Source organism: Podarcis bocagei (assembly GCF_964188305.1).
Source record: "Podarcis bocagei genome assembly, chromosome: 2".
Taxonomy (NCBI): domain Eukaryota; kingdom Metazoa; phylum Chordata; class Lepidosauria; order Squamata; family Lacertidae; genus Podarcis; species Podarcis bocagei.
The window spans coordinates 16,632,418-16,657,154 of record NC_138126.1 but is presented as its reverse complement, the minus strand read 5'-3'; the positions used below and the strand labels follow the sequence as shown (position 1 = coordinate 16,657,154).

At 49.0% G+C, this 24,737-nt stretch overlaps 2 protein-coding genes and 1 long non-coding RNA gene across 6 annotated transcripts in view; 2 read left to right on the top strand and 1 right to left on the bottom strand.

Annotated features, from left to right (window-relative positions):
- Positions 1-8,386, bottom strand: part of FKBPL (FKBP prolyl isomerase like) — a 14,238-nt gene extending 5,852 nt beyond the window's left edge. The window contains exon 1 of one of the 4 annotated variants that reach the window (XM_081183464.1): positions 8,247-8,386. The gene's annotated coding sequence lies outside the window, so the exon portion shown is untranslated. Of the gene's footprint in view, positions 1-370; positions 697-3,956; positions 4,628-8,246 lie in introns of those variants that run through there. The other 3 variants (XM_081183466.1, XM_081183467.1, XM_081183465.1) reach the window with 3 other exon arrangements.
- On the top strand, positions 838-3,961 carry LOC308581251. Its single transcript, XR_014004886.1, has 4 exons — positions 838-856; positions 1,489-1,604; positions 1,818-1,913; positions 3,687-3,961. It is a non-coding gene; the product is annotated as an uncharacterized lncRNA (long non-coding RNA).
- Positions 8,260-24,737, top strand: ATF6B (activating transcription factor 6 beta; the record flags this gene model as incomplete). Its single annotated transcript, XM_081182015.1, is given in 18 exon segments — positions 8,260-8,466; positions 8,468-8,657; positions 8,660-8,806; positions 10,295-10,398; positions 12,043-12,127; positions 13,154-13,260; positions 13,348-13,477; positions 14,017-14,193; positions 14,629-14,816; positions 15,567-15,752; positions 18,471-18,562; positions 19,563-19,733; positions 20,385-20,492; positions 20,614-20,704; positions 20,891-20,961; positions 21,439-21,550; positions 22,743-22,827; positions 23,846-24,737. Coding segments are annotated over 18 exon segments (2,535 nt in total). The 3' UTR covers positions 24,130-24,737.

Genomic DNA, 24,737 nt, shown 5'->3' with positions numbered 1-24,737 from the left:
GACATCACAGCAAGTCAACCAATGGCTGGGCAGGGCTTGTCTTTGACAGCCAACTTTTAGCTCATTCTCCCTCATTATGAAGATTACATACACTCAGTTGTCCCCCAGAACCTGGCTCCAAACCCAAAATAGATTTAATACGCCACATAAAACAGAACAAATGAGATTCTCAAACGATTCAGCACCCCCTCTCTCCTCCCGCCAAAAACACATCCATGCTGCAATGGCCTTTCTGACAGAGCAGCAAAATGCTTAATTATCTTTTTAGTCTGTGAAAGCCCCCCGATATTTCCCGCTTCATCCTATGTCTCACGATTTCTATTTATTCCCTCCCCCCCCATCATTATCACCCTTGCTCTCCACCCCTTACCTCAGTTGCTGAGTACTGGTCCTCAGCACTGGATGGATGAGCAGGGCATATGCTTCAGCCTCTCCCTCAGTCACACACTCGTTTATCTAGTCCCCCTCCACATTCCCCCCTTCTTCTTCTTCCTCTCCCCCCCCCCACGTCATTTCCTCAGCAACCACCTGTCTTAGCAACCATTGTAAGCAGAAACCTTCCCTCAGGAGATGCTAGCAGAAAAGGCAGGCAGGGAGGCAAGCAGGGATAATTTATTTATTTTTCCAGAAGCCAGGGGAGATCTCCCTGACTACCGCACCCTCGCCGTTATGAAACAGGGGACCCCCCTTCCAATTTATAGGAAGCCGTCCCTTTTCCTCTTGACATCTTGTCTATGCAGCTTTCAGTCAGCTGCCAGAGAGAAGCTGAGGTTTAAAAAAACCCACAATATTCACGGAAAGAATGTGAACTCAAAACTCCCAAGCTCTGTACCAGAACCCTCTGTCAGAAATACAGGTAATATGAAAAATGCCCTACGTTTTAAGCCTGCCCTAGAAAGCTGACAGAATCATTCTGCTGCTTTCCAGCATGAAAGGTTTGTTTTGTTTCTTTTTTAAAAATATATAGTAAATATACATTAATGCCAGGACAGGTAAAGTCAGAAAGACAGGAACTTCCTGCAACGTGATGTCACCTTCTGTACTTGACTGGATTCAATGCTGATGGCAAATCCCACAAGTCATTTAAAAAAAGAGAGAGAGAGAGAGAAATGGGTAAGAAATATGGACATGTGGCAGGAAGATGCCTGGAAACTCCAGAAGGGGCATATAAAAGACTATGGAAGATACGCTACATTATTATTAGTTATTTGATTTCCTACCTGCCCTTCACCATAAGGTCTCAGGGCAGGTTATGGCAATTTAAAAATACAGTACTAAAAACAAATTACAGCCCCAAGAACGGACTCATGGGCTTTGTGAGATGGGGTAGAAAGGTCCTGTGGCATTTTAGAGCCTAACAATTAATCCTAAGCCCCTTAAAAGCCTTTGTTGCTTTGCTGAAACAGTTCAACAAAGCTACCCCACCCCCGACCTTGTAGTAGAGGTAATATAACTACATTTCCCATAATGCCTTTCTTTACTCTTCAGCTCCACCTCCTTCCTTCCTGCCTTTTATAATCCAGTTTATGCAAGGGGTCTATAGCAGAGCTTCCAAACTGACCGGCACTCTCCTTCCTGAAGCATGGTCTGACTTATAATTGGTGGTACGTATAGGGTCTGCAAATGGAGGCAAGGGGAGCCCGGACTCCTGGGTTCCTTTAGAATCGGGAGGGGGGGGCACATTGTGTGAAGGCAGAAAGCTAGGAAGTCAGTGCTCACTAGACTAGAGGCTGGATTCCTGGGCAGGAGCCGGTACCAGCCACACAGATGTGTCCAGCTCCTCCAGGGAAATAACAGATTTCCTCTCTTCAATTCAGTTTGCCGCTATGTGGCTAGGAGAATAGCAGCATCGCTGCGCAACGAGGATCTGGGGGAGCCCGTGTTGGCGTGCAAGAATGGGGTGTGCCCGCTGGGTAAGTGACCCCCCCCATCCTACCCCACCCCAGCCTCTCTCCCTGCCAGCCATAATCTTCTGGAAGATCCCCCTTCCAGGAAATGCGACCTCTGCTTAAGCCCCTTCCTTAAACCACTCCCTAAAAAAAGAATCACAAAACCTTTTATGTAAATCCCTTAATCTTTGTCTCAGTTGGACCCCACCCCCCCTTGCAACCAAACCCAAAACATCTGCTGCTCTCAATGACTCCTTCCCCCTGCCGCCAACTCCATTGCTTTTCGCATTGTCAATTTTATATTTCGTTCGTTGTCCAAAATCTTCCCAGACAAGATCTTCTTTCATATTCCTACTCTTGCTTGGGGTTGGGGAATGCAAGTGATTTTCATGCCTTACTATGAGGCAGTGTGGCAGTTGCCACAGGCCAGCAGATTTCATCTTATTTACTAAAGGTGTTTAAATATGGTTTAAATTACCGAAGTCTCTAAGCAGTGTGGCGCATAAAAGCAGTGGCGTAGCGTGGGTTGTCAGCACCCGGGGCAAGGCAAGTAATTTGCGCCCCCTAACCCGTGGATTTGCGCTCCCTAACCCTAACCCCCAGATGTTGCGCCCGGTGCAGCCGGCCCCCCCCTGCACCCCCCACGCTACGCCACTGCATAAAAGTTATTTAAAAAAACAATAGAGTTACAACTGATCATCAAAACAGAAAATGTCAGCTGTAGGAGAAAGGTATTTTTCAGTCCTGGGACAGCTCAGTTGGTAATGTACAAGGAGACTCTTAATCTCAAGGTTGTGGGTTCGAGCCCCACATTGTGCAAAGTATCTCTCCATTGTAGGGGGTTTGACTAGACAACCTTCATGGTCTACAATTCTATTCTATGATTCTAAGGTACCTGAAAGAAGAAGAGGCCTTTGCCAAGCGTTCAATGGGAAGGGGGCCTGTCTAATCTCAGCTGGGAGGCAGCTCCACAGAATCGGGCAAATACAGGTGAAACTCGAAAAATTAGAATATTGTGGAAAAGTTTGTTTATTTCAGTAATCCAACTTAAAAGGTGAAACTTTTATATGATATTGACTTATGACATGCAAAGTGAGATATGCTTCTACTTCTCAGAGGTCCAATCTTGCTCGATTTGCAATCCTTGTTTGCTGATTTCATTGAATATTCTAATTTTCTGAGGGGTTTTCATTCGGGGTTTTCATCAGCTGTATGCCATGATCATCACAATGATAACAAAGAAAGGCTTGACATATCTCGCTTTGCATGTCATGAGTCTATCTCATATATTAGTTTCACCTTTGAAGTTGAATTACTGAAATCAATGAACTTTTCCACGATATTCTAATTTTTCGAGTCTCACCTGCAATACTTAATGCAGCGCTTCTGGTAGAAATGAGCCACGCATCTGTGCCATAGGGGGCCACCAGCAGCAACTCCTCTGAAGATCTCAGTGATTTGAGCAGGGATATGGGCACAAATGTTGGAGGATAGGGAGAGGCAGCGTGGTGTTGGACGATAGCTCTGTCCATCTCCAGGTATCTTGTTATCCTTCTCCTGGCATTGCCAAGGATCAAGTAGATCAGGGATGAGAAGCCTGTGCCTCTCCAGAAGTTGTTGGACTACAGTTCCCATCATCCCTGGGGCTGAAGAGAGCTGGTAGTCCTAAACATTTGGAGGGAACCAGGTTAGTAGTTCTGGATCAGCCTTTGCTAATGGTGAAGAGAAGGCATTAATATCAGCATTCTTGACAGCCTGGGCAGCATCCACATATCTTATTGTTGTCTTTTCTTACAGGCAAGCAAAAAAGCACAGTGCCGCCATCTACTAGTTCCCCTGTCAGCCAAGGGGCAACCCCCCCTGCTGCCACAACAGAAGTTGGGATCCATAAGCCACATTCTTGATGGAATAAAATGAGGGATGGCAGAAGGAGAATGACGGTCCGTTTGACAACTCCTGTGCACGCAGGAATCGAACGGACCTGAGCATCCTTTAGCCTCCCCTCCACCTCACCATTCCTCTGTTAAATCTGCTTAAATAAAAGAAGCACTTTGTGTGCTCTAATACACCAACTCATTGTAAGAAGCATAATTTGGGAGTCGGTCGGTATGTTTTGCAGGAGATGGCTGTGAAATAGAATGGGATCCACAATGTTTTTCTCTATTGGGAGTATTTTTTTTGGCAGTCTCATACTCGCAGGTTGGGGCAGGAAATGGGATGATGAAAGGAAAATAGAAACCGAAGAAAGAACACATTGGTATACACACACGCACGCAAAGGTGAAAAGAACAGTATTTTTCCTCTTCAGCTATCCTTCCACAGAAGCCATATATATTTCCGGTGCAGTCCATTCTGCTGTCAAACCGTTCATGATGTCAGGAAGCATCACCTAACACTTAGCCAAAATCTGCTTCCCCACAGTTTCCACCTCATTGGGTCTAGTCCTGCCCTTGGGTGCAACAGTGAACAGTTCCACTCCACAGTTCTTCAGATACTTCAGGGCTGCTCTCATGCCTCCTTTTAATATTTTCTTATCCAGACTAAACATAACCAGCTCTTTCAACTGTTCCTCGTAAGGCTTGCTGCATACACACACCCCATACATTTAAAGCACATGGCTTCCCCCAAGCAATCTTGGGGGCTGTACAGTGGTACCTTGGGTTACATACGCTTCAGGCTACATACGCTTCAGGTTACAGACTCCGCTAACCCAGAAATAGTACCGCGGGTTAAGAACTTTGCTTCAGGATGAAAACAGAAATTGTGTGGCGGCAGCGGGAGGCCCCATTAGCTAAAGTGGTACCTCAGGTTAAGAACAGTTTCAGGTTAAGAACGGACCTCCAGAACGAATTAATTACTGAACCCGAGGTACCACTGTAGTCTGCATTTCACAAAGCCACTATTCCCCAGCATCCTTAACAGTTCCAAGGATTCTTTGGAGGAAGCAACATGATTTAAACATGATTGTTACTTACGTTATTTATTGAATTTCAATCACCTATCTCATAGTCAAAATAAAAAAATTCCTTCCAGTAGCACCTTAAAGACCAACTAAGTTAGTTCTTGGTATGAGCTTTCGTGTGCATGCACACTTCTTCAGATTTTTTTATTTTGACTATGGCAGACCAACACGGCTACCTATCTGTAACTATCTCATAATGGTGAGGGTGGGATGATCAGGAAGGGCTTCTTTGACTTTTGGTTGGTAGGACCCTTCAGCATCATGAACAATCTCCAGATTTTGATATTTGTCCAATTGTGGATATCCACATTAACACATACTTTCCATGAGTCACTTCCCACTCCAGGGAATTGACAGGGTTATGTGGGGTGGGGCTTACCTAGGCACCCCCCCCCCATATTTTATTCAAGTAGGCTCCCTGAACCCACGCTTTCCTGGGAAAATCTTCCCTGTCTAAATTTGTTCTGCTGCTGGAAAAATGTTGCAACCTTAGGAACTGGCTGCTTCTGCTGGAATATAAACAAAGGGAATGAGAAGCATTTCTTTGGAAGTCTGGATTTGATGGTGGATAAGAGAGAGTAGTAAAAGCAAAGGAAACCTGGCGTTATTTCATTCCCCGCCCTTTGATAATATCATTGCTACATCTAGGGCATACCATGCCAAATCAGTCGTGCTGTGGGGCAAGGAGGTCACTCATGGCAACCTTCCTAACACCCAATTCCCTGATGCGCCTCTGAAAAAGTTTGCCACAATTTGCCCTGCTGTCCTGGCAAAACAAGGGACTAAACCAACCTGCACGTGTCACATCCACTTTGAGGTTTTGCTTCGTTTTTACAATCAAGCGGCACACAATTTTTTATATAAAATAAATAAGTAAATGCCATTTTAAACCTGGCATATTTTTTTTTCTTTTTCGCTTTCATATAAAATATTTGTATTGGGGTTTTTTTCCAAAACAAAAGGGATGGGTTTTAAAACATATAAATTAATAAATAGCCCCTTGTGCTCCTAGCACACGGGTGTCAAACACAAGGCCCGCGGGCCAAATCCGGCCCGCCAGACCTCGTCATGTGGCCCGTGGCATCAAGGGCGAGGAAGCGAGCTTCTCATCCTTTTTACTGGTCCCGACCCAGATTTTAGGGTCCGCACTCCGGCGGAGGCTCTCTGCCTTTCTAAAAAGTGACCCATGCAAACAGCCTTCCCTGCCTGCTTGCAGACAGGGCTCCAACTGAAGCGCCCCGTCGGCGCTGCCTACCGGCCGGTCCCACAACTTTCGCCTCCTCGCGGGCCGGGCAAAGAGGCTTTCTGCTCGCTCGGTCCAGTCCGGGGCTCGCTGCGGAGGAGGCGGTCCCGCGAAGCCGAGCTCGGAGCCGGCTGCCTCCGCCCCTCGAAGCCTCCCAGGCGCGGCTGCTTGAGGGGGCGGGTTGCGCGCGCGGCAACTTTTGGAGCGCGAGGGAGCCGCGGAGGCTGGCAGCGAGGGCAGGGAGCGAGAGCCACGCTTGGGACGCCGCTCGCTCACTCGCTCGGGCCGCAAGAAGAGGCCACTGCGGCGCTGCAGCTGGCGAGGAGATGGCTGGGGGCACGGGCGGCGGGGCCAGGGGCTGGCTGGGGGTCGCCCTGGTGGATAAGTAGCGGGGCCGGCAGGCGGGGAAGGGAACGGCGGAGGCGAGTGGAGAGCGGGGACCCAGCGCAGGTCTTGCCGCAGGCGGCGCGCCCCCGCTGGGCTGGAAGAGGCGAAGCTGCTGCCGGTTCAGCTGCGCAGAGTGGGGTGGAGGGAGGCGGGCGGGCGGGCGGTGTGCCACACCGCAAAGCAGGGGCGCCTCCCACCCCGAAGAGGACCGCGCCAGCATCTGGGCGGCTGGAGCAAAGTGGGAGCCTGGCTACGAAACACCGCCCCCCTCCCCACGCCAACACATTGGCTTTCTCCGGGCCGGAGGACTTGGCAGATAGCCCCCCTCCCCGGGAGCAACTGCAGCAGCTCGGGGCCCCAGCAGGACATCCTGGCCACCTGCGCTCGCGGTGCCGCTGGGGCTCCCTTGCAAGGAAGAAACTGCTGCTGCCCAAACTGCAGCTCCGTATCCTCCGACTCCTGAGTGCGGCGGCAGGGCGGGGGGAGGCAAGATTTGCTTCTGCTCTGCTCTGTTGGGACAGGCTCCTGTCTCCTCCCCGTTGGAGCTCCAGTCTGCCTGGAAGCCCATCTCGTCATCTTTTTAAAATAATCATTATTATTTCTTCTTCTATTCTTATTTAAAATCGTACTGGAATAGGTATATTAAATAGTGTATAGGTTCAAGACAACACACACCAGTGCCTAAGGAAAAATAACTTTGATAAAGTCCTACAGATACAACCGGCCCTTTGAGGGTGACCAAACTGTTGATGTGGCCCCCGATGAATTTGAGTTTGACACCCCTGTCCTAGCATCTTTAAACATCAACCATCGGCAGCGGAAACATAGGCGCCGACTCCATGGGGCCTGAGGGGGCTCGAGCCCCCTCAAAAATTTTTTTTGGGGGGCTCAGCCCCCCCAATAATCTCGGGCGCCCTCCAGCAGAGCGCCGCCGCCGTCCCCCGCCTCCTCCCCACCTGCTCCTTCGCCAGCCAGCCGCGCGCCCTAATCGGAGAGCCCCGGCCGTCCCCCGCGAGATTAGGGAATCCCCGGGGCGGGGGCTCCTGCCTCGCTGCTTCGCAGCACCACCGCCACTGCCAAGGCACTGCCGGAAATCCCGCGAGAACAGGGGAATCCCGACTGGCCACACCTCCCAGCCAGCCAATCGGCTGGCTGGGGGGCGTGGCTTGCCCTATTTAGGGCCGGAGCCACTTTATTTGCATATTCATGAGCTTATTTATTATTCATGAGCTTTCACGGCCCCCCCCCCAATATTTTTTATAAGTCCGCGTCCCTGAGCGGAAAGCATTTCTCTTTTTCGACCCTAGCTCCATACAAGGGGGAAAGTCCTTTGTTAAAATACCTGTGCACTAGACTGCTTGTTAAAAAAGATACAAATAGAGCCAGAAAGATGCATGAATAAAAACGACAGCAACCTTTAGGTGCTCTATAATATAAAATGCGCCTCACTATCCTTAAAACACCCGTGTGAGAGAAATGATGCTGTTTTCATTTTTCAAACAGGAAACTGAGACTAAGAATATGCCACTTTTCCAACATTTTTCAAGGGCCAAAGAGGCCTAATAATAATAATTCTTAAAAGGAATAGAAACCCCTCATTTTAAAAAATACAACCAAACTACAACTCCCATAAGCACTTGCGCGTCAAGGTATTTCCCCTTCTTTACGCATGCGCTCTTTTCCCTAGATTCTATACACGCACAAACGCATCGCAGCGCCTGAAACCTCTATTTTATCAGTGCGCGTGCGCCGAATTAATACTTACCCACCCTTGCCTCATGGAGCACGTTGACGCAGCGTGGTGCCGGCTCAATCCTTCGCGCTGGAATTTCAAGGCGCCCGGGGACAAGCGCCGCGCAGTTTCCCCACTGCGCATGCGTCCTTCGACCCAAGCGCGGCTCCGTGAGGCATCCCACAAAACCAAGCGGACATTCAAAAGAAAGAAAACCACTTCGCGTTCCATAATGCGCTTGCGCGCTGTTTCGTAGCAACCGCCGCGCGCAAGCGCACTCCCGCCTTCCGCCTTCTCCGCGTGCGTTCCGGCTCGGTACAACTTCCGTATCATCCTCCTTCTCCACTGGTGGATATTCCGGCCGTGACCCGCCTCTTGCTCGCTCTGGTTGGCCGAGGAGGCGACGGAGCCGGCGTCCTATTGGGCGCTTCTGTTGTTATGGCAGCAAGGGGGGGGCGGGAGCCGGAGTCGGCCGTGCAGCTTAGTGTACCGGGAAGGCGGAAGGAAGATGGCGGCGCTGGCTTCGGAGCTGCTGCTGCTGAGCGACTCGAGCCGTTTCCGCGCGGATAACCTGCTGAGCAGCGAGGACTGGGGTGGGTGCTCGGCGGGGGGGGGGAGCCGGTGGGCGGAGCTTGTTTGGGGTGGGCGGAGCGTGGCTGTTGGGGAAGGGGCTGCAAAGGCGAAGAAGGTGGGAGTGAAGGATGATTCTGCGCTACGTTAGCCCACAGTTTAAACAGGTGCGCGACAGGCCCTCTGCGTCTCCACGCAGTTCAGCCCCCTGCATAGCTGTCAACGTTTCCCTTTTTAAAAGGGAAATTCCCTTATTCCGAATAGGATTCCTCGCAAGGAAAGGGAAAAGTTGACAGCTATGGCCCCCTGCAACGCAGGAGTCTTTCACCCAACGTGGGACTCACGACCCTGAGATTAAGCTGTTGTAAGCAACTAGATACAGTGGTACCTCGGGTTACATACGCTTCAGGTTACACATGCTTCAGGTTACAGACTCCGCTAACCCAGAAATAGTGCTTCAGGTTAAGAACGTTGCTTCAGGATGAGAACAGAAATCGTGCTCCGGCGGTGCGGCAGCAGCGGAAGACCCCATTAGCTAAAGTGGTGCTTCAGGTTAAGAACAGTTTCAGGTTAAGAACGGACCTCTGCAATGAATTAAGTACTTAACCTGAGGTACCACTGTACATTGGTAGGATTGACAGAAAGCTTGTAGTAAAAATTTGAACTATGAATTGACAAAGCATTTATAAAAATAAGAGTTATGATAGAGATGCAGAGGGGGAAATAAACCATTACATTAAGATCCACACTAGAGGGGGAGGGAAGTCAGAAGGTATTGTATGTTTATGTTTTGAATTCAATTGTGTATGTAAAATAGGAAAATGCAAAAATAAAATTTATTAAAAATAATGATTTTTTTAAAGTGTCTCATGCTCTACCGACTGAGCTTATGCTTCAGGGATGTGTGAGTTGTTGCCTTAACAAAGATGCGGAGGTTCACAGGTCTCCACCTCCCACAACGCCATCCATCGTGTTCGGGACACGTTGACTTTAGTCTCTGAAGTACCACAAGGCTGCTTGTGCTTTGTTTTTGTTCTTTACGTGTCATAATAATGTAGTTGAGGCCAAAGGCACCTGCTGTGAGGTAAAGGACAAACCGTGTGTGGTCTTTTATTATTATTATTATTATTATTATTATTATTATTATTATTATCAAAATACAGTGTGTAAACAACATCAGTGAAAATTGAAAATATACACGCTGTGAAATGAGGGGGAAATCTTTAAAATATATTAGGGGATTCAGTCAAACTGGCAAAAACATGCTTATTTGTATTATCATGGAGTGAGTTGTTTATGTTGCTAATCTCTAGAATTCCAGAACAGTATTTTAAGGGGGAGCGGCTCTAGTTGTATTTGGGGAGAAGGTGGGGCCAGGCCTTGCTTAATGCGTATACCCACAGATGTGCTTGGTATGGGCTGTAAGTGAAAAAGGAGAGCAGTAAAGGGTGAAAACATGTTTTGAGTCTGTTCCTTGCCCTACTGACTGCCTCTTCCCATTCTCCCCGCAGATGCAGGTCTGTACAGCTGCCTGGAAGACGATGGGGATGTGGCAGCTGAGCTCTTCCCCTGCCTCGAACGCAGCATTGTGGATGGCGGCTGTGCCCATTCCCTGGTGAGAGCTGCTTCCTCTCACATGCCTTCCTAGAAAAGGCTTTTTACTTCCTTATGCCATTGCAGAGCAGCATGCTCTTCTCACCTCCTGTTTATCTTTTATCCACTCCCTGCTACTTAACATCAGTCCTTAATGCTGTTTGTCTTGAGGACCTGCTCAGCCTCATTCCTGTTGCTACATCTTCTGAGGGCACATGCATGCATAATGGGGCTTGTGCATGATATAGGGACGTTTAGGGAAGGTTTTAATGTTTGATGCATTACTGTATTTTAATATTTTGTTGGAAGCTGCCCAGAGTGGCTGGGGAAGCCCAGCCAGATGGGCGGGGTATAAATAATAAATTATTATTATTATTATTATTATTATTATTATTATTATTATTATTATAGGACAGTGGTGGCGAACCTTTTAGAGACTGAGTGCCCAAACTGCCACCCAAAACCCACTAATTTATCGCAAAGTGCCAACACAGCAATTTAATATGGGATAATAATGATTGTCTGCATGCACACATAAAAATAAATATACCATAATAAAAATGTGGGGAGGATTGCCAGGAGTTGTGGAGCTTTGGGGGGGGGGGTAGGCCGTGCAGATAAACACTAACACACATGGACAACACTTCCAGTAGCAGGCTGAAGCTACAAATCGTCTCAACGCTCACCGGCAGCAGAAATTAAAAAAAAAAAGCGCTTGACACAGCTGCAAGTCACATGCAATATCGTCACTGACTATCTTCTGCTCATGGCAGCAAACAATCCAACCAATCGCGGTGTGGGAGGGGGAGCGGTGCGGCCGAATGTCGGCTGGTTGGCGGGTGCGCAAATCCCCCAATGCTGCTGTGGCCGGTGCATGCTATAGGGAGTGTTTCCCGCCCACAGTGCTGTGGGAGGGAGTGGCTGCCCACTTTGCCAACCCCCAGGAATGGCCCTGCTGGGGCAATGGTGCGTGTGCCAACAGAGAGGGCTCTATGAGTGCCCACTGGCACGCGTGCCATAGGTTCTCCACCACTGGTATAGGATGGTGTGAGCAGGGTTTGCATCTGGGAGGTCTTCACAGTGAAAGGGGCATTTTCCTCTTTAGATTGCATGTACTAGATTTATCTATGTTCACCTTGGTCCTTGAATAAGCTGCCCAGATGTGTACTACCAAATCTGTGATGCCAAGCCACACACTCTCATCTCCCGCTACAAGTTTAACCCACTCTTGCCCTACAAAACTATAAACCCCATACTTGTTAATAAGCTACACCCACAATAATGCCCTGAAATTCCCAGCTTTCACTGGCTTGTTGCCTGCCGGCTGTGCATGCGTATTAATATATATTCATTCAGGATTTACAGAAGGCGAGAAGGGAAGCACTCAACCATCTCTGCTAAAACGCTAACAATGTGTGGTTCATCTTCTCCCTGAAACGTTTCCTTTACACTGGAAATGGAATGTTGTAACATTAAGAATTGATGCACGAGTTTGCATTTTTCTTCTCTTCATAATTCCTTTTTCTGTTGCATCATTTAGATTGTAAACCTGAAGCCTTATTACTGATCCTTGCAAGCTGCTTATGTATGGCCAAAGAGGGGGGTCAAAATGCTTCACAGAAAGACACACACAGAGATCAGTTTTGTTTCCTAACTCTCTTGGCAGCAGTTCAGTGATGGGTTCGACCTGGACATGGAAACGGTGCCCCCTGACCCACCTTGGGACCCACTGCATGACTCTCTCTTCCCAGGTAAGTACCTTTGCGAGATTGTGGGAGGGCTGTTGAGAGCCTGAGAGATGCAGAGCTGTATATATATATATATGGTAGGATGATACAGTATACAAGTGTGTGGACCAGGTGCACGGAGACGAGACCCACATTAGGCTAGGTTGTCTGTGAGTTAATGCAAATAATGTGTCAGCACTCTTGGTGGAGTGCATGGGCAAGATCCCAGGTCTGATTCCCCTGTCTCTCCAGTTTAAAAAGGTCTCAGTGAAACATTGGAGAGTCACTGCCAGTCAGAGTCTAGAATACTGGACAAGGAAGAACCCGTGGACCAGTTGGTATAAAGCAGCCCCATGCTACAGAGGGAGATCCCTTTCTTCCAGTTTTGAGGGGTAGAGGAGAGGGCTGTTGCCTTCATGCCCTCGTCATGGGTTCACCAGAGACATCTAACTGGCCACTGTCAAGACAGCGGGTTAGATGGGTCATTGGTCTGTTACAGCAGAACAGTTGTTATTTCTGAGCCTCAGTACGGTTTGAACAGCCTAGAATTAACATGGAGGAAAGTTTTTCCCCTCCCCCATCCTGGACCACCTAGTTAAAGTTTCTATAGTTTCTATATATAAGTCTTATATTTAATGCCAGCAACTAAACTGGCTGGTGGGTAGAGCAGCAGAAGGGGTGAGAGGGCATATTGCTTTCACTGATCACCCTAAGCTCTACCCTACCAGCTAAGGCTCAAAACCACAAATAACCTGCGGCTTGCGTTTGGCAGTTTCCGTCTTCTTCCAGAAGGCAGCTTGGCAGGGGTTAAGCTGCCCTTTGCCACTGGACAGCAATCTAGCCCATTTCAGGGCTAGACTGGGCTTCTTGGTAACAAGGAGCTTCTCTTTGCCTTGGCACCTCCCAGACAAATACTTGTCCAGCATTTATTTTCAGTGCAAACTTCCCAGGGGGCACAGAGGAGATAAGTTTGAACGACTTCTTTGTTTCCATGGTTGAAGTGGCTGGCAGTGAAAGCATGTTAGTGATTTGTTCCCCTTCTTCCTTTAGAGCTGCAGGTGAAGTCGGAGCCTGTCTCCCCCGCCTCGTCGCATTGCTCTGATTCCTCTACGCTGTCCTCTTCCTCCTCCTCCTCCTCCGCTGATCTCTCAGGGCAGGTATGCTTGTCGGAACTCTTGATACAGTAGAATCTTGCCTCCTGCCCCTTAAGCTCTTGTGCTCAGGCCTGCGTTTTTCTCTCGCAGGCCCCTGGCCAGGCCGATGTGTTGGGAGTGAAGACCGAACAACCCCCCACCCCTCCGTGCATGTATGGAGATGTCCTACCCCCCCACTTTGGCACTGTGCAGATCAGTGTCGTCCCAGCTCCTGAGACAGGTATGTAGTGGATGAGAGAGAGTGAGTAGAAATAGCAAGTGCCTAGGGAGAAAGGGGAGGACGCAGGTGGCGCTGTGGGTTAAACCACAGAGCCTAGGGCTTGCCGATCAGAAGGTCGGCGGTTCGAATCCCCGCGACGGGGTGAACTCCCGTTGCTGGGTCCCTGCTCCTGCCAACCTAGCAGTTCGAAAGCACATCAAAGTGCAAGTAGATAAATAGGTACCGCTCCGGCGGGAAGGTAAACGGCGTTTCTGTGCGCTGCTCTGGTTCGCCAGAAGCAGCTTAGTCATGCTGGCCACATAACCCGGAAGCTGTACGCCAGCTCCCTTGGCCAATAAAGCGAGATGAGCGCCGCAACCCCAGAGTCGGTCACAACTGGACCTAATGGTCAGGGGTCCCTTTACCTTTACCTTTAGGGAGAAAGGGATGCAAATTAAGTCAATATGAGACTCCTGTGGCAAAAAATTGGGTCATTTAGTTTAACCTAATACAGTGCCCTTCAGAAAAGCGGCTTCACTGATCAGCTTGTTCTGTTACAGGGAAACCGGCCGCTTCCAATAAAGCCGAGAGCATTCTCAGCCGGAAGCCCCCCATTCAGCCAAAGCCAGTTGTGGTCACCACTGTCCCAGTGCAGCCTGCAGCCACGTCCAGTAAGACCATCTTATTGCAGCCTGTACCTGTGTCCCAGCCACAGGCTATCAACCCAGCGATTTCAGGTAATGCTTTTGCTGGCTGGGGGTTGTGATCCAGAGCATGTGAAAGGCCACAGATTGGGCAGTACAGAAATAGAGATAGTTTTGGCTAATAGTAGCCTGCTTGAACCCAGGTTCCAAGTGCAACCGAACACGCTGTACTAAGGGGCACACAAGTCCTCTTCAGATTTTCCTAATGTTGTTAAATGTGGCACCCAGGGGCACAGTTGCACCCTTGAGGGCTTCCCTTGGCATCCACCAGCCCTCTGAGCTGTTTTTATTTTACTTTTCATTGTGTTCTTTTGCTGCTTTGTTGTTTGCTACCCTGGGGTCCTTTGGGAGGGAGAGCAGTATAGAAATTTAATAATGAATGAAAAGAACCTTTTTTGTGGGGCAAAACTACAATGTATGTGTTGCAGGCATGGATTTATAGGACCTTGCCTTCTTTTTTAACCTCAGTTCCAGCACAGAGCGTTGTGATTTCCCAGTCTGAACTGCTGCATCTCCCTGTCTCTGGGCTGATCAAGGTCCAGTCCCCTCTAAAGGAAAGTCTCCCAGCAAAACCAACTCCCTCTGCCCCCAAACCAGAAACCAAAACCATTGTCCCGGCGCCGACGCAAATAGGACCCTGCAACCAAGAGATTGATGTAAGTACCTTTTGGCCCCCTTCTTTCTGCTGCTCCGGGCTTCACTGGTCCTGTCCTGGGACTTCTCCTGAACACATGTGACGGGGGGGGGGTATATGGCTGAACGTTATGGCCACATGTGTGCTTTGTGTTTGTATCCCCCACGGAGAGCCTCAAGGTCCATAAATAGCAACACCCTAGTGGTCCTGGGCCCTAAGGAAGTCAGATTAGCCTCAACCAGAGCAGGGCCTTCTCAGCACTGGCTCCGGCCTGGTGGAACGCTCTGCCTCATGAGACCAGGACCCTGCAGGATCTGATTTCTTTCCGCAGGGCCTATAAGACAGAGTTGTTCCGCCTGGCCTTTGGCTTGGAGCCAATTTGATTCCCTCCCCCTCTTTCTTTTTCCTTTTTCCTTTCTCCTCCTGTGATGAGGCTGCATTTTAATATTTTAATGTTTCAATATTTTAATGTTGTATTTTAATTTTGTCTTTAAGTTGTATTCATTCAACTTGTTTTTATTATTGCTTGTTAGCCGCCCTGAGCCCAGCCTTGGCTGGGGAGGGCAGGGTGTAAATAAAAAAATATTATTATTATTATTATTGTAACCCAATGACAATTGGAGGGCCGCAGCCTCCACATCTCTGTTTTAAAGCGAGAGTGTATGCATGTGTGTGTGTGTGTGTGTGTGAGAGAGAGAGAGAGAGAGAGAGAGAGAGAGAGAGAGAGAGAGACAATATAGCATTCCCCACCCCCTTTGCTAATTCCCCGAAGATCAAGGTCCTTAAAAGGCAGCAGCGGATGATCAAGAACCGTGAATCGGCCTGCCAGTCGCGGCGGAAAAAGAAGGAATATCTGCAAGGTTTGGAGTCTCGGTTGCGGGAGGCCCTTACGGATAACGAGCGGCTGCGGCGGGAGAACACGCTCCTTCGCCGCCGGCTGGACTGTGTCCTGAATGAGGTAAGTGCGTGCCGGCCAGACCTGCAGCTTTTTGGGTCCCTCACACACCCCGCACCGTGTGTGCCTGCATATTTGTCCACCCGCATTACATCCACATTTCAGCAATCTGTTGCTTACCAGCAGGACTGCAACAAAATGCTGCAGTGTAGCTTTGCCTCCTGACAGGAGCTCTTCTGTTCCGGATTTCAGCCAGTGACACTCAGCACCCCCCGTGGCTGCCAAGCCTGCCTGCTTGGTTCTCACTGAGCTGATTTTCAGGCTGGTGGAGAGGTGGGATTGCCCCGTCAGATTTTAATTTTTCCAATTCTTTCTGTACTTCTGTAAACCTCGGGGTTCCTTCGAGCAAGCATAAACCTCTCTCCTTTCTCTGCGGTCCCACTTTAACCCCAGTCCTGTCGGCCCTCACCACCTGAGCTCCCAGTACGTTTCCGAGCACAATTCAAAGTATTGGTGCTGACCTTTAAAGCCCTAAACAGCCTCGGTCCTGTATACCTGAAGGAGCGTCTCCACCCCCATCGTTCTGCCCAGACACTGAGGTCCAGTGCTGAGGGCCTTCTGGCGGTTCCCTCATTGCGAGAAGCCAGGTTACAGGGAACCAAGCAGAGGGCCTTCTCGGTAATGGCACCCGCCCTGTGGAACACCCTCCCACCAGATGTCAAAGAGAACAACAACTACCCGACTTTTAGAAGACATCTGAAGGCAGCCCTGTTTAGGGAAGCTTTTAATGTTTAATAGATTATTGCATTTTAATATTCTGTTGAAAGCCGCCCAGAGTGGCTGGGGAAACCCAGCCAGATGGGTGGGGCATGAATAATAAATTATTATTATTATTATTATTATTATTATTATTATTATTATTATTATTATTATTATTATGAGCCTGCTATTAGAGGGAGTGATTATGGTACAAGAGAGGCTGTAGCCCAAGAAACTCTGTCTGACTGCCTCTTCCATGTTTGCTTGGGCAGTTGCATGACTGGACATGAGTCTCACCTCTGCAGATGGATGGAGTTTGGAGTGAACACGTGAAAGCCAGAATGCAGGGTCATCCTAAGGAGCCTGGCAGTGTGGTTTTCCTTCTGCCTGTTCTGCCTCTCCTTGCAGGAGAAAATAGGGAACACATGTCGTGGCCCTCTTCCTTTGTGGACTAAGACTTCCTCCTTTCCCATATCTGTCTTCCCTCCTGTGCTGGGCACGGGTGGGCTCTTCATACCTGCTGAAACGTATCACTTCTGCATCTATAAATGCCTCGCCAGCACTGAAATGCTTACACCTCTTCTGGGGAGGTGTCATATTTATTATATTTATATTTATATTATTTATTTATATTTATATTTATATTTATATTTATATTTATATTTATATTTATATTTATATTTATATTTATATTTATATTTATATTTATATTTATATTTATATTTATATTTATATTTATATTTATTTACCACCCTTCTTCATAAATTCCAAGTCCTCCCCTCCCAAATACAATATATAATAAACATTAAGACACAAACAGGAAACTAAAGAAGCAGTAAAAACCATTCTAGTTCTTAGTTACCAGTAGTAGTAGTAGTAGTAGTAGTAGTAGTAGTAGTAATAATAATAATAATTTATTTATACCCTGCCAATCTGGCTGGGTTTCCCCAGCCACTCTAGGCGGCTTTCAAGAGAATATTAAAATACAATAGTATATTAAACATTAAAAGCTTCCCTAAACAGTAAAAAGAGTTTTTTTTCACAAGTTTGGTTCCAGTGGCTCGGCTGCTATCATCTCCATTGTGTTAAGAAGAACAGCAGTCCACTTTCAAAATAATCGCTGTTTGGTTCTGTTTGTCTTGAAATCCTTAAACGTGCCATTTGGATGCAAGTGGTTAATGGAAAGCTGCTCTTCAGTGCTGGGAACCTTTGTCTAGATGTTTTCTAGTTTGTCTCCCTCTGTACGAGATGTCGGCTGGGCCGTCTACCAGTGCCATGCAGGTCTACAATACAATGATGCCCACGCCCCAAATGGGAGCCCCAAGCTCTCACAAGCCCATTGGAAGGGACACAGTTGACGTCCCTTGGCTAAATAATAACGATTTGGGCACTGCAAGGGCAGTGAGACTTATTTTTTTAAGTTTTTATTGTTAAAATAATTCAGCTTTAATACACACATATTGCAAATATACAAGCATACAAACATACATTTTATACAATCCTTAAAAATGTTCAAACATACCTACACTCAGTCCCACGGATAATTCCTTTTCTCATCACCATCCACCACCCTTCACCCCGCCTTTGTGTTAGACTTCCAATCTACTCAATTGCAATTTCTTTCCACTTCTATTACTTTCTTTCCCACACCTTTAACCTACTTTCATGCTTCTTTTTCTATTACACATTGTTATCCATCTTATTTAGTATTTCAGTATTTAAAACAGAACTTGTTTATTCTAATAGGAGTTCTGATTTTTCGATATGGTTTTGCAAGTATCCTTTAAACACCTTCCAGTCCCTATCTATCTTCTCTTTTGAGATCCTTCCAATTTCTCCCATTGTTTTGGATATATTGTAGCACTCCAATAATTTGGCAAGCCACTCTATTTTTGTTGGTATAATACCAAGTCTCACTGCCGGAAAAAATTGGAAAAGTGGTATTATACCGGCAGTGAGACTTCTAAGTGGGCGACATGCCTCTGTGGCCATAACCACATGTTTCTTGCCTTCTCCCTGCAGAACAACGAGCTGAAATTTGGCTCTGGCAACCGGAAAGTCATCTGCGTCATGGTGCTGCTGCTCTTCATAGCTTTCAACTTTGGGCCTGTCAGGTGAGGCTTCAGAGTGTTTGCGGGTGTCCCTCCAGTCCCACAATTGGGGAGTGAATGACTTTGCTAGGCAGTCCCTGTCTGGGAGCCTCTGAAGTTGGCAAGGCCCCAGAGAAATTGGTTTCACTCGTAGGTGGTGAAGCTGGCATGTGTAGGCTTGCTGGATGTTTGGCAAAGTTTAGCAGACTGGATAGGGAAGCATATTTCCTGGGTTGAAGTTGGACTAGAGCCCTGAAAGCTCTCCCCATCCCGCATTTCTTGTAGGCAACTCTCCTTTTTCCATCACGCTAGGGAAGGAGTCACATGCTGTGACTCAGTGCCCTGTGGCCTAAACCACTGAGCCTCTTGGGCTTGCCAGTTGGAAAATCGGCGGTTCGAATCCCCATGATGGAGTGAGCTCCTGTTGTTTTGTTCCAGCTCCTGCCAACCTAGCATTTCGAAAGCTTGCCAGTTCAAGTAGATAAATAGGTACCACACCGGCGGGAAGGTAAACGGCGTTTCCAGGCGCTCTGGCTTCCGTCACAATGTTCCATTGAGCCAGAAGTAGTTTAGTCCTGCTGGCCACATGACCCAGAAATCTGTCTGTGGACAAACTGATGAGTGCCGCAACCCCATACAGTGGTACCTCGGGTTAAGAACTTAATTCATTCTGGAAGTCCGTTCTTAACCTGAAACTGTTCTTAACCTGAAGCACCACTTTAGCTAATGGGGCCTGCCGCTGCGTCGCCACCACACAATTTCTGTTCTCATCCTGAAGCAAAGTTCTTAACCCGAGGTACTATTTCTGGGTTAGCAGAGTCTGTAACCTGAAGCGTCTGTAACCCGAGGTATCACTGCAGTCACCTTTGACTGGACCTAACCATCCAGGGGTCCTTTACCTTTACAGATAGGTTCATAGATATTTTAATGAAATAAAAACGATAATAAAGAAAGCTCTGACCTCTTTGGTAGAGTGTCCCTGAACTCCTCTAGGGAACTTAACTCCCCGTTTCCATCTCTCCAGCATCAGCGAGCGCAAGGCGGCAGACGTGGAGCTGCCAAAGCAGGAGGTGGAGGCTGGGCCTGGCCGGAGGCACCTTTTAGGCATCACGGAGGAGACCCATGACTCTCCAGAGGAGGAGCAGGAAGAGAGGCAAGAGGAGGCCCCAGCCAGGCTGAGAAAGGCACAATTCCGGTAAATTTGGGGGGCAGGCAGGAGAAACAACAAGGTGGTGAAGAGCAGGAGAAACAACCTGCCCATGCATCTCTCTGTTAAAATTATTTTGGGGGCCCTGGCAACCAGGAAGAAGTCCTTGACTGTGTTTGGATGTGATGCTAAACAGGGGGTGAGGGTGCTGAGGCTTGGAGGAGCCCGACAATAGCCTTCCATGCCTCTCTGATGGCCCCATTTGACTCTGCCAACTCATACTCCCCTCCCCAGGCCTTCCTTTATTTGCTTATTGCATTCCTGCCCCACCCATTTCTCCCAAGGAACTCAAAGGTGACATTGGAGGTTTCTGAGCAGAGCTTGGATGGCCATGAGTCATGGATGATTTAGTTGAGATTCCCGCATTACAGATGTATGGTGTAAAATGCAAAGTTGGTTTGGCAGGAAGGGAAGGGGACTGCCCAACTGCAGCCAGCCCACCTCATTCTGTTCTTGAAACATGTGGTTTTGCTCCAGGTTGAGCAGCTACTTACAGATTGTGCGACTCCCAAATCACCATGTGCTCTTCTCAGCTCTCCCTCAACACTTGATTTCCTCTCTCGGCCAATCTCTATTTAAAATTCACATTTTCTTCTCTCTCTCTCCACCCCCCACGCCTTTCTCTCCCCCCCCCCCAAGAAACTTGTCGGCTCCCTTCTCTGACATGAAGGACCTGATGCTGAGGGACTTAGACAAGTTGTTCCTCGCTTCCGATTGCCGCCAGTTCAACCGCACTGAATCCCTCAGGTGGGTCCTGGGCCAGGAGAAGGGAAGGGGTGCTAAGCATTTTGGGGAGGACTTTGGTGAGCATTGAGGCCTGGGAACATTGTGGGTGACCCTTCTGCCTGCGTCCTCATCCCCCCTACAGACTGGCAGACGAGCTCAGCGGCTGGGTCCGCCGGCACCAGATCAACCGCAGGAAACCCTCGCAGTCTCGCAAAGCAGCTCAAGCCAGCCAGGTGTGATGTGGATGGTGGGGAGGCAACTGGGCAGGGAAATGGAGGGGCGCAGTGGCGATAATCCCTTGTGGGGCTAGACAAGGGCGCCCAGAATCTTACTGTGGTTTGCCAACAAGGTTGAGGGCAGGGCCAGGGGCTCTGTTGCTTCACGGCCTTTTCATATCCTAATTTCATTCTTCATTTCAGGAAAAGCCACAAAAGAATCCCCCTAGCCCCTCCCGCTACGTTCCCGCCAGCCCCCCCAGGCACCCTGAGAGGTAAGCGGCTTCTGCACCAAATTGTTTTGAGTTAGCTCCCTTTTCGATGTGGAAACACCCTGCCCCTCTGGCTTACAAGCTAACCCCCTTCCCAACACACACGAGGAAAAGGGATCAGGGAGGGAAGAGGAAGAACTCAAACTCCAGCACCAATCCTTAAGTTCTTATAATGACCAGCTGGCATTATAAGGGGTAGGAGGTGCGCAATTGAGCTGGCCTCTCACAGCAGAACGGATGGGGTGAGCCCTGCTTCCCATCTCTCCCCCAGAGACTGGCTAACGGAACAGCTGCCTCCAGGGCTAAGGGAGAGGAGGCCTGGTGGAGCCTCTTCAAATTGGCTCCTTGCTTCGTTGCTCCCTCTACCCACCCGCTGGAGACTCCATTCCTGTGTCCCGTGACAGTGATGAGGTGGAGGGAGCCCTTATGTTTGCAAACAGATCTCCTCTCCAACCCCCTCCTCCTCCTCTGCCTTTCCAGGAATTCCCTCAGTCAGCTGCAGGTATACCAGCACCCTGACCACACGGAACACGACTTCATGGACGCGATTGACCGCCGCGAGGATACTTTCTACGTGGTGTCCTTCCGCAGGGTGAGTAAAGAGCGGCTTGCGGGGCACTGAGCCACTGAGAGAGTTGCGCAGGCAGTGCGGCGCCCCAGATTTTGCATTGCACAATGTTCTCCTTCAGGCATGTGGCTCCAGAGAGAGAGCCAGGAAGAAAGCAGTAGAGGAAGGAAGCCCTTTCAGACTTGGGCAGAAGATAAAGGCACACTGGGGCAAAGATGCAAATGGAGAATTTTCCCTTCTCAGAAGCCACCAGGCAGGAGTGCCTAACCTGTGGCCCTTCCTGTAGTTGCTGAACTACAACTCCCATCAGCTCCTTCCAGCATTGCTGGCGCTCAGGGATGCTGGGGCTGTCCCCAGGCCACATCCCTTTCACAGCCATACCCCATTCCTACCTCTGCTTTGCACCCTTCTTTTAAATGTTTTTTTAACAGCTGGGATAATAGAATTGTAGAATGGGAAGGGACCATGAGAGTCACCTAGTCCAACGCCTTGCAATGCAGGCGTCCGGGTTGATGAACTCAGCTCCTTGGGCCGGCATTTGTGGAGTCTGGGAGCCAAATGGGGAGAGGTTGTCAGGGCGTGTCCTTGAACTCCAGCACACCCTGGGTCTCTTAATTCTTACATCAGTGATGATTTTGTCATGAAATCCCACTCAATATTGATCCAGAGCAGAACTCCGACTTATAGTTAGCAGAGTAAAAACTTAAGCAGATTGCAGGATTCCCAAAGACCAGAGGCAATTGTATTTCATCCAGCAGAGCTTTACTGCTTCTGAAGGCAAATGAGCACAATGGTCACAAATCCAGTACATTCAGGACTGGCACTGTCCATAAGAAATCCAGTTGCAGCAGACTTAACTTAAACTTACAGTAACTTCTAATAAGTCTATGTACAGAACACCACACCAGACGGAAAAGAGATAGAATGAGAAAGTGAAACCCAGGCTCCTTCTGGCCTTACTATTATAGTCAGCATGACCTTGTCAGAAAAGATAACAGAACCAGTTTAGGCCAGCTGTACTCAGCTTCTCGGAAGGAATAACCCAAACATCAGGAGCCTTCTGCTTGCTTCTTTCACACAGAGAAGCTTCCAGAACCCTCCTGAATTAAGTAGAGTAGGAAAGATCTCTACACATCAGATCAATACATGCTTTCTGCACAAAGAAATGCAAACTGACAGATTTTCCTCTCCTGTCTTTCCCCCTCTTTAACCTTAGGATCACTTGCTGCTGCCTGCCATCAGCCACAACAAAACCTCCCGCCCAAAAATGTCACTGGTGATGCCAGCCATGGCTCTCAACGGTAAAAAAAGAAAAGAAAACGTGCGGGTAGACTTGAGGACTTTGTGTCCAAATGTTTTGTGCCAGATGCAGTCACCGACTACACCTGCATCTCCATATCTATATATATGTATATCCCTTTGGCGCTGTTTTCTAAACTACTGAGCCTCTTGGGCTTGCCGATCGGAAGGTCAGCGGTTCGAATGCCTGCAATGAAGTGAGCTCCCATTGCTCTGTCCCAGCGCCTGCCAACCTAGGAGTTCGAAAGCACGCCAGTGCAAGCAGATAAATAGGTACCGCTGCGGCGGGAAGGTAAACAGCATTTCCATGCGCTCTGGCTTCCATCACGGTGTTCTGTTGCACCAGAAATGGTTTAGTCATGGTGGTCACATGACCCGTAAATCTGTCTGTGGACAAACGCTGGCTCCCTTGGACTGAAAGCGAGATGAGCACTGCAACCCCATAGTCACCTTTGATGGACTTAAGCGTCCAGGAGTCCTTTACCTTTACCTTTCTTTAACCTATATTATTATTATTATTACTAGGATGCGGGTGGCGCTGTGGGTCTCTTGGGCTTGCCAGTTGGAAAATCGGCGGTTCGAATCCCCACGACGGGGTGAGCTCCCGTTGCTCGGTCCCTGCTCCTGCCAACCTAACAGTCCGAAAGCACGAACTGAAAGTAGATAAATAGGGAAGGTAAACGGCATTTCTGTGCACTGCTCTGGTTCGCCAGAAGCGGCTTAGTCATGCTGGCCACATGACCCGGAAGCTGTATGCCGGCTCCCTTGGCCAATAAAGTGGGATGAGCGCCTCAACCCCAGAGTCGTCCGCGACTGGAACAGTGGTCAGGGGTCCCTTTACCTTTACCTATATTATAAAATTTATACTATAAGGTGCCAGGGCAGGTTACAATAATGTTATATACAGTTGGGGGGAAAGACGACCATTCTCATTCCCTCCAGAGGGAGCGTATAAATTCTATGAAGCAAATATGAAACAAATAAGAATCGCCTTCTTGCTTTGTTTTCTTTCTCCCCCAGAGAGCCTGTACAATTCGTCCCTGGGCTACGAAGTGATGATGCAGATAGACTGTGAGGTCATGGACACCCGCGTCATCCACATCAAGAGCTCCACGGTGCCTCCCTTCCTGAGGCGGCACGACGCTGCCACCCGCGACAACCGCACCCACCCTTCTTCCCCACCGGCCTTTTCCGGGAGAGCGACGGCCCGCGCGGCCTTGCGGGCCCCCAGGCCCACCTTGCCTTCAGGCCGGCGGCCCCCGCAGCGCACCCTGTACCTCGGGGAGCACGGGGGAGGGGGCTAGAAAAGGGAGGCCCCCCACCCCGACGACACCGGGGAGAAGAGCCCCCTTAACGGAAAGTGGGGGCCCTCGGGCCAGGGGAACGGACCTGCCCCCTCAGTGGAACTCCTGCTCCTGTCGAGAAACGGGCTATGCCACTTCTGTCAGCTGATCTCACGGCTGCCTCCAGGAGGGGTCAGTGGGGATTGGATCCTGCGGTTCGGGGTGCTGGGGGCTGGCACCGCGGACACTACCTCCCCCTACAACGCCCCCCCCCCACTTCGTGGCCCAGTTGAGACTTTCTGTGCGCCTCTGCTGCCCCCTGATGGCTGAGACTAAGGAACCTGTGCATTTGGGTAAATGTGGGAGAGTGAGGAAGGGTGTCTATTTTAAACTACTGTCTCCAATCGTGTGTGTGTGTGTGTGTGTGTGTGTGTGTGTGTGTGTGTGTAGGAGAAGGGCAAAGGGAAGTTTGCAAAATGCAGTGTGTGTGTGTGTGTGTGTGTGCACTCCCCTCCCAGTTACTCTGATGGCACTTAGATCTCCTCCCTTTGGATCCTCCTTGTGTTTTTTTTTTATTTTTAAAAAAGGATAAATAATAGCTGCAAAATAAATTTAATATGTGACCAGAA